The 10,093-nt window shown below is 39.1% G+C and overlaps 1 protein-coding gene across 1 annotated transcript; it reads right to left on the reverse strand.

Annotated features, from left to right (window-relative positions):
* Window positions 1-42: 42 nt before the first annotated feature.
* On the reverse strand, window positions 43-5,868 carry LOC310999985 (cathepsin Z). The gene is made up of 6 exons (XM_083990617.1): window positions 5,725-5,868; window positions 3,785-3,948; window positions 3,450-3,629; window positions 1,638-1,788; window positions 438-603; window positions 43-175 (listed from the first exon to the last, which is right to left on the reverse strand). Exons 1-6 carry the CDS (start codon window positions 5,850-5,852, stop codon window positions 53-55), a joined length of 912 nt encoding a protein of 303 aa, XP_083846743.1. The 5' UTR covers window positions 5,853-5,868; the 3' UTR covers window positions 43-52.
* Window positions 5,869-10,093: the final 4,225 nt, after the last annotated feature.

Below are 10,093 nucleotides of genomic sequence, written 5' to 3' on the forward strand. Positions count from 1 at the left end.
TGGAGCTATTGAAATAAACCCAACATGACAAAACTGGAGTGTATCAAGTTTATTAAAGTGTCTTTTCAACAATAGGATCCCCATATGCACAGTTTTTCTCAACACCCAGGTTGAACCAGTTTCCTTTTCCTCCTTTATAGGCACTAGTGACTATTCTCGCCCATCCATGTTCCCCCTGAAAACAAAAAGACAGCACAGGATTACTGACTCTGCAAGCAAGAAGCACAATGTCAGAGAGATTAGATTAAATTAGATTAGATTAAATTGGCTTTATTGTCATTGTACAGTCACCTCTACAATAGCATTGACTGCTCTTCCCTGAAACTTTTCTACATGAGGACTAACTCAAGGAGACAGAAGCATGTGAGTAAAGTTTTAGCTGCAGACTAAAAGCAGAGCAGGCAGGGTGTGGTGCACAGTAAGAGTGGAAAACCAACCCAAAACTCTCCCCAGGAGTTCCTGACCGCCCAGTACTCGGTGCCGTCCTCGGCCACTCCCCATCCAGCCACAGACACGATGTGATTTGGTAAAGAGAGCGGGTGAAACTCTGAGAAAATCCCTCCGGAGTATTTCTCCAGGCCGTCGGTGGCCATCAGGGCACAGCTGAAAGACAGAGAGGAGAGGCTCAGAAGTTCTTCAAAAACATTTTTTTTTTAAATTATTAGTCGCTTTTTCATGTCTCTTTAATAACTAAAACGCCGTGATAAATCTCAGAACATTTCTACAGGGTGAAAGAAGGGTCAAAATTTAGCTTTTTTTTTTTTTTTTTTGGCTGTGCGAGCCACAATTTGTTCTGTGCCTCAAATGTGTCGTGTCCAGTGTGGGAACTCTTTTCACACATCAGTTTCTGCCTTGAAGCTGCTCTTGTGTGTTCACTAAAGCAGATCTGCTTATAACTCCGTGTTGGTAGAGTATGATTTGATTTATTTAGACATTTTTACTACAACTACAACCTAAAGGGAGTGTTTCAATATGTTTTCATCCTTATCATTTATTTATGTGTTTGTTGGAGCAAAACTCAATAAAAGACAAACAAAAAAACAATCATGTTCACAAACTGAAACTTCTCAGGCAATGTTTTCTTACAGGTTTACACAAGGTGAAACTAAAGGCGTATTAAATCCATAAATTCAAAGTCTTCGTGATCCTTGAGCCCATATATCACAAGTTCTTGAAAAGTTTGATCTTTCATATCTAGGTAATAGAAACGACCTTGTTAATACTGCATGGAATTAATTTAAATACAATATAAAGCTGCCAAACTTTGACTTAAAAGAATCACAGCTGGTTCAGGCTGTTTAAATGATACTGTATATGGGCAGGATAACATAAAGAACAACTCTGAGTTTTATTAAAACAAATAAATAATAAAAACCAGAGCCATCTGTTTATGATCATTTCAATACGTTGCAGATTTAAATTCATATAATTCCCTGTATTTTAATACTTAATAAAACTACACTCAGTGCTGTAAAATGTCCTCATAGGTTTTAATATTATTAAATTTACATATCTAATAAAAACGGACGATGACTAAGAACTGCTGTGTGAAACGTTTAGGCTGGATCTCCTCCTTCACACAGAGGATGTAGGAGGATGAATAATTAGAAATGACTGGGGAGGATGACTTACACTACCTGATGGGCCCGTTGGTGTAAATTTCAGCTTTCATCCTGTCTCTTCCAGAAACTTCTCCGTAGTCTCCCACTTTCCACACGGTGTAGTTCTTTACCACGGCGCACGACTCGAAGAAGGAGCAGGTGCCGCACTGGTTAAACAGCTCACACTCTGCGCACCACCAGGAATAAAAGGAACAAGACTGTTTATTAATAATTTAGAGCAAAATTCATTATACAACCGAACCCATAACTTTTTAGTGAATTTAGACTGTACGGTACAGATACTATTTAAAGAGGAGTCTCTGTGTTTAAAATGTCCAAATAAAAAAACACTGGGTAACTTTAGAGCAAAAGTTTGACCACTAAATTGGATACATGCCTCTGAATATACAGTATGTCCCAAAATATGTGTACACCAAACCATGCCATCCTTACATGAGTGCTGGATGTCTCACTCTTAAAGGGATAGTTCAACATTTTGGCAAATTGGCCCATTACGTTACGAGACAGAGGTAAATTCATGCAAAACCGCTGATGCACGTTCCCGTCAGGAACAGCTTTTCAGCAAGCAGTCTCTGCATTTACCTCTCAAACAACTCTGTCTCGTAACGTTCTGTTATTATCTCATAGCGTGGTGAATGTGCAGGTCACAACTTGTCCACCAGAGCGTTTTGGAGTTGTTGGATTTGATGAGTTTGATGAGGGAAATCAAGAAATCCCATTAGCCTCCGTAGCGTAGCTCTGAGCAGCTCGCGGCTCTGCTCCGTTGTGCTAAAAATAGCTTGCACCGACAATTAAAGGTAATGAACCTACTGCTATGACTATAGGGATTGTGGCAATGGGTCAATTTGCCAAAATGTTGAACTATCCCTTTCAGTATTAATATTCTGCCATAGCTGCCTTCCACTTTCTCTGGTTTCCGGATTTAGGAACTTGGCTGCAGGGATTTGCTATATTGCTAATTTCCTATTTTAGCCACAAGAGCATTAGTGCGATGAGTGATTGATGATGGATGAAGAGGCCTCAGTGTCACGCTTCACCCCCAAAGGTGTTTGAATGGACTGAGATCATGGCTCTGTGTAAGACAATCAACTTCTTACCAGACCAAACTGGGAAAACTAACCCTGAACCCATTGCACTGTCAGGGTGGTACTGTCATAAATTATGAATGGGTCTCAACCAAACTGTGGTCTTACATGTTATTGTAATAGTTTCTTTACAATTTCCTTAAAGGTGTACAGAAATGGCCATTTGTCCTGTTTGTCGCGCCGAGTTGTCACAAGCTGCAACACGAGTTTACCCGAGTAAGGAAAACGAATTTGATTGGTCGTTATCGAGCAGGCGGGATATTCAAAGCTTGGGGCGTGCCCGAGCTCCGTGTGTGTGCGTGTCTCAGACGTTTGAATGACGGATGACAGATCCAATATCAGTGGCTGGTGAATCGTGTGCAGGCTGACGTATAATCCGTGCGCCTGCATTATCCAATACGAAAAAAAAAAATACACAGTTTCATCCCGGATTTACTCAAAATAGAATTTTGCACAAAGTTTGGCCTACATCGTCTGAAAGATGAGTTATTACATTAATTTTATGATCCAGAGTGGGCTCAAATTAAATTTTCTTTTCTGTACACCTTTAAATTAAAACTAACAAATGGACCCTAACCCTAAAGGTAACAAACCTACTCCTAAAACTATAGGGATTATGGCAATGGGCCAATTTGCCAAAATGTTGAACTATCCCTTTAAGTATCAATGTTCACATATTTTTGTCTAAAATGTAACTTTAACAGCTGACACGTCGACCAGAGGAGAACTATGTATTTCTTACTTTGGTTTTTGGCCTGGTAGTTGTTGCAGGTCTCATCGGGGACGCCCATCTTGTGGGCGTAGGCGTAGACTCCCATGTGGTCACCGCCGAAACAAGAGCCCGCCCTCCCGCAGTCGATGACGTTCTGGACCGACAGGTACGCAGACGGCCACGCTCCGCCGCGTTTGATGTTGATCCGGTCTTGGGGACAAAAAATAATATAACAAATATAACCAAGATGTATTTCTAGTTTTTACTGTAGTTTATATCATATTTATTCAATCCGTCCCAATTTAAAAAAATGTTGTTTCCTCCCTCTAGCCCTCCTGTTTTACTCGCTCCGTTGTCATGGTTACCGGCTAATGCGCTGGTGGCTCCCATGGCCCAGCAGGAGCCACAGTACTGGGGGATGTGCTGGTTCCTTGTGGTGCTCACATAGTTCTTCCCCTGGATGTTCCTCCAGTCCCAGGACGGAGGGAGGTCTGACACCTTCACGTACTCATGTGGCCGCGGCCCCGTCCTGCAGTAAGTGAAGAACAAGATTATTATTATCTAGTTGTAGTGTTTAAAATAAACCGTGGGACTAATTACACCTCCCCTGAGGACTGTGTGGTCAGATATTTGATCCAACAGTTTGAGACCAGTTTTTTTACCCACTCACTGGAGTTATATGGTTGAAGTCAGGTCTAAAAACCATATCCTTGAACTGACCTTGTGGGGGCCCTGCATGAAGCATGAAGTGTTAATATTTCCTGTTGCATAGTCAGAGCTATGTTAAAAGACCCACTAAATTACCAGAAAAAGATTAGATCTCTGGCGTCCCAACAGACAATAAAACAAATATAGTAGTATGAATATTATACTAAGTATTAATCATTTAGTTCTCTCCTTTATTCATTAATTAATTAATTAATTAATTTTTCACTGTAAAGCGACCTTGGGTTTCCTGAAAGGTACTATATAAATTGAAGTTATTATTGGTAAAACATTTTACATATAGGAGAGGATAAGAAAAAAGAAGTCATGCATAATGAAGACAAAGTAGTCACACATGTGTAACTGAAGCAGGGGTAGTGTATGATAAATCAAAAAATGACAAAAGTCAGTCCGAGGGTCAGTTATCTCTTAATCCACTGGTTCCCAACCTGGGGTCTGGGCCCCCTCAGGGGGGCGCCAGAGATCTCAGGGGTCCAGAGAGCTTTGTCTGTTCTGAGGTTGTGAGGTTTTCAAGATAAGATTTGCGCTTATTAAAATTTAAAAATCTGAATAAAACATTACCCCGAATGTGATAATCATAATTATGTCAAAAGAACAAAAGAGAACAGGAACAAAAACCTACAACTAGACTGTTTATTTTTGTAAATAAAAGTTTGTAACAGATCAATTTATTCTTATGAAGCATCTACACAGGCAAGAACCACAGTCCACCCACTGACCCATCAACACATGCTTGTGAATATGTCAGGACTCCAGACTGCCCCTCAATGGGCTTTATGCACAGCTCCACTACTTCCTGATATAAGCCAGCTCCTGGACCAACTGATTAATCCAGGTGTGTCTGACCTCACAACAATGGACAGACACACCTGAATTAATCAGTTGGTCCACTCATGTAAAACAGGAAATAAAGGAGCTGGCTTATATCAGGAAGTAGTGGAACTGTGCATAAAGCCCAATGGGGGCATTTTGCCCCTAAAAAGTGACAGTGCAAGTATTTTTTTTTATCTACCTGCGCATGTGCACTGCAACCAGTAAATTTGTGTTTTGTTTTTTTGTTTTAACACTGGTAAAGGGTGGAATAGGCAGGGTGACGCAAAGGGATCTGGTGTCTGTCATTACAGCCAGGTGGCAGGCCAATGTGTGTAAGGATCATGAATGAAATGGAAATCAAATGTGAATATTTGTTTTGCAAGTCAGTTTACAGTGTGTGCCCCTAAATATTCAGCTTATGCTCCTAAAATTTTCCCACTGTGCCCCTGGTTAAAAAAAAAAAAGGAAGTCTGCAGCCACCACTAGTGACAATACAGTATAACAACAGACTGAGTTACTGTGATGTTACCGTAATTAAATCACTGCAGAGACTCATTCCTACGTACAAACACGTCTGTGAAGATTTTATTAACATTATTTGAGCGGTTGACCGTTGATAAAGACGTTAAGACGTTTTCAATCGCAGCTCCGGAGTGATGGCGATGATGATGATGATAATAGTTCACTCAAGAGGAAACAATAACAAGATGAAAAACACCGAAACACGTCGCTGTCAGTTAGAAGTTAACGTTTCCTCGTCACTTACCGGACAGAGCGCGGTCTGTCGTCTGTGATGGGTTTGTAACAGGGCTCCGTCAGAAGTCTGGAGCAGCTAATTTGCAAGGAAAACGATGCTAAACAAATCAGTAGTGGCACAGTTGCAGCAGCCGCCATGTTGGCTCAACGCCTCCTCCCACCACCACACGTCAGTGACGCACACACGCACAGAGCGCCCCCTGTCGACCGCAGCGGACATTACAGCCTCCACCCAGCAGCACAGGTACAGGAGGATACAGCAAAACACAGAGCTAAGCAATGATAAATAAACATAAACATATATGACTATTACAGTAAGTATAGTTTATACTTCATTTTAAGACCCTTTATATACAAAAAAGTAGAAAGGTCACGCACATCCAATTTAAAAAGGTGCTGGCTTCAAACATAAATGTAAATAAAGAAGACAGAAAAGAGGGGACCGCACACTTAAGCTCCCTTTATGTGCTTTTATTTAGCACATCCAAGACCCTTTTATGTAGAATATATTCTTTTTCTTAGAGATTACTTTTATATTTGTCATTCAAAAAAACACACCTTGCAGTGAATGTATGAACGAATTTTCGTTTCTGTGGCTATGACACTAATAAAAACAGAGAGTAATAAATAAAAATAGAGCTATATAAAATATATATATATAAAATTATTATTATTATTAATCTTTATTTATTCTCAAAGGACAGGTTACTTTCATTTTCAAAGTCGTCAAGTTCAGCCTCTAGTCAGCATCACAGGTAGGCTACATGATACAGCAAAAATAATGACAACAGAGCTGAGCAATGATAAATAAACAAACATATTACTATTACAGTAAATATAGTTTGTACTTCATTTTAAGACCCTTTATCTATTATTATTGTTATTAACCTTTATTTATTCTCGAAGGACATTGAGGTTACCCTAATTTTCGATGTTGTTGAGTTAACAGGCACAATTAAAACATTGACAATGATGATTACAAACAAAACAATACATTTGATAAAGAAGAAAATCATTTAAAACATTTACAATTACAAACAAAGTCATCTACGATTAAGGTCCTAAACTCTGAAGGGAGTGCGTCCAACTTCAGGATGTGTTGGAGTACATTTCATGAGCTGCGGGCATCATAAGAAAGGGCAGTTTAACCAATATTTGTACAAACTTGAAGAACTGTGTAGCAGATCAGATGAGCAGGTCGTGTCAGTATAGCAGGACATAAACATTTGTAGAGTCACAGTTAGAATCAGAATACGTTATTGATCATTATACGACATCTAGGCCAATGACAGATGCTCCAAAAATAGATTTGCCAGCTGAAACTCCTCCTGTACACGTCCACAAGCCACCTCTGGCGTCCCAACAGACAATAAAGGACAATAAAATAACAACATTTTAAATATGTCTACATAGGAGAGGATATGAAATAAGAAGCCATACATAATAGAGACATAGTATAAAGTAGGGGCAGTATCCGATAAATCAAAATGTAAAAAGCATTGGATGTCTTTTGCACTGTGCACAGAAGATTGGCAGGTTCATTGTTCATAAATGCATAAAAGTGAAGTCTAGAGTTAGAATAATGTTTGTTGTTCTTTATTTATTCACATACATTTCTCCAATAAATAAGTTTCAATTTTCTGGAAGTGTTGTAAGTACTAGAAATGTTTCATAATTGCATTTAGTGTGGAGGCAGAGCTGGACTAAAATAAATTGTAATAGGCTACTTGTCTTTTCATCACTGCTGTAGATGCACACTTATACAGTCACATGCACAAATGAATAATATTCCAGCCCTCAAATTACAAAGGTACTTTTTTTCCCCACCACCATGTTCATTATTTTGTTTTGATTTGTTTGTTCACTTACATTGTTGCTATCCCTTTCCTGTGCTGACCCTTTGTGCTTCTCACCACGGTGATCAATATAAAACCTCCTTCTAAATAAAAACAGCGGAGTAGATTTTGCCGACTCAGCAGGAAACTTTTATACAACACAGTCAGTTCCCAGTTACAATCACATTAGCCTATTACACCTAATGCAGTACCTGATGATTGGTTGGGTTATTATAAGCTTATTATATTACAGAATGAGGCTCAACTTCAATCAGGGTCCGTTTTTGAGAGGGGGAAGCATTATTGTTTGTGCTTTTAATGATTAATCCAGAATCTGATTAGATGTGCATTAGGCACCTAATGAACCCTCAGCAGGAACATGAGATAAATCACTCACCAGGCGTTGTTTGTTGTGTAATCCATCTTCAGTCTGTGGTCTTTCTCCTGATGATGAAGTTGGACAGCTCATCTAAAAGCTGTCCAGCAGTAACAGGAAAGCGTGTTCACGTCACGTGGCTCCAGGGGCCCAAAAACAAATCATCCCTCCTCCTCATCCAAACATTATAAAAACATAAACAGAACATTATTTGACATTAACACGGCACGTTCAAATAATCAAAGTTTATTTATCTCCATGTGATCATTGGTTGTTCGGGCAATGTACAAACTTGATACAGCAGGCAGAGCAGTTGCTTCACCATCACTTCACTTCATCATCATTACATCATTACACTACTCAGATGCTTATACTCACAGCAGTGACTTTCCTCTATTTGCAAATTACAGTTTTTGTAAACATTAAATGTCAGTGATTTGCAGACACGCACATGATGAAGATGAAATAAAGTAAAAATTAAATACATTACGTATCATTTGATTCTTTACTTTTAAGATAGATAGATAGATGATAGATAGATAGATAGATAGATAGATAGATAGATAGATAGATAGATAGATAGATAGATAGACACATTTGCTTGTGCAGCCTCTAAAAAAAACAATACTCACATTGACACATGCATGCATAAGTATATTAAAATCATAATGTCAAAAAACAAGAATTAAGGGCATCCAATATTGCACCAATTCCCATTTTGCACCATGTTTATGTAAATAGTGCATAGAACTTAGACATTTGAATTTATACATTTGTCCAAATTTTTTCTGCTTTCATAAGTATTTTTTTTATGATGGACTGAACTGAAAGGAACAATTCTGGAAGTTTGTGGGAAATGCATTTTTGAAACCTGATAAAATACAACTTCTAATATCTATTTAACAAATTAAATTTATAGACCAGTACATGTTATGTCTTGTAGTAGTAAAAACACACTAATAGAGGTGCTCAAGTACTAGACAGTACTAAATACAACTTTTGAGCTCCTGTATTTTACTTGTGTGGTACTACTAATAGTTCTCTAAATATATTCAACAGATGTGGTTACTGTACATTGCAAACTAAATGCTCTGCACACTCAGCCAGGTGTTTTCAACCACTCTTGCTGATTAGATCTCCAGTCAAGTGAAAACTGTGCAGGTATGCTGGGAATGGTGTGACCTCACCTCGCCAGGAGTGCAGGGCTCTGTGGGTAAACACCACAGCTCACCTGTGTGACGCAAACGTTTGTCATTTTTCGAAGGTTATGTAACTAACCAGCGTTCCCACAGGAGCAAGTTTGCATATTAGTCTGCAACTGTAACTGACCGCACAACCGAATGTTAATTCATTTAAATACAAAAACAGCCAGGTTACTGTTATTCTCCCATAGAAGATTGTGGCCATATTGCGTTAAATATCTTGCAAAATGAGTATTTTCTAGCAGATTCTGATCAATAATAATTAGCATTTTTGTAAATAACAGGGACTTAGAAATCATTATGGGAGTTATTGATCACAGAGGAAGCAGAATGACCAGTATCTTTTTGATTTCTGCTCACCCTCTCACCTGTCGTGTCGAGGAGCTCCTCTTTCTAGTAAAGTCAGATCTCGAGGTGCTTTACTCGAGCATCTCAATTTTCTGCTGCTTTCTTTGAGACAACTGTTGATTCAGGGGGATGTTTGAAGTGATTCTGGTAAATCGCTGGTCACAGTATCTGGGCCTTTGAGAGAGGTTGAGGTAAAGTTACAACGATAATATAACCGGCACTTTGTCATAAAGTAAATACTGAATCATGGCAGTGAACATCAGATAATGATGATATATGTGACAGCCAGGGCTGGAGGGTTGTTCCCAGAAGGGGTGGCTAACCTCGGATCATTTATTAGTCTGGATTTAAAGCGCCTAAAAAAAAAAAAAAAACGTGTAGCGATCAAACTTGAAACCGGTCACTAGATGAAAAGTTAAGATAATAACGGTTCACTCCTCTCAGACTGAATCTTATTGACTGAAATTCCAGTGCATTTTAATCACAGACACACACACTCTGCGTTCCTCCTCTTCAAGTCACTTATTCTGTCTTGTCTGAGAGCCGACACGACATCGCCCACTCCTCCTGAGAAGTCCATTGTGTTTGGCAACATAGAGACTGTTGTCTGCAGAGGAT

This window comes from Trachurus trachurus (assembly GCF_905171665.1).
Source record: "Trachurus trachurus genome assembly, chromosome: 17".
Classification (NCBI taxonomy): domain Eukaryota; kingdom Metazoa; phylum Chordata; class Actinopteri; order Carangiformes; family Carangidae; genus Trachurus; species Trachurus trachurus.

Excerpts from the sequence above, each read along its gene's own strand:
- LOC310999985 (XM_083990617.1), bottom strand. The coding sequence starts at position 5,852 with ATGGCGGCTGCTGCAACTGTGCCACTACTGATTTGTTTAGCATCGTTT. Across the intron at positions 3,630-3,784 it reads AGCCACCAGCGCATTAGCCG|ACCGGATCAACATCAAACGC; the intron begins GTAACCATGACA and ends TTTGTCCCCAAG. Across the intron at positions 176-437 it reads ACTCCTGGGGAGAGTTTTGG|GGGGAACATGGATGGGCGAG; the intron begins GTTGGTTTTCCA and ends TTTTGTTTTCAG.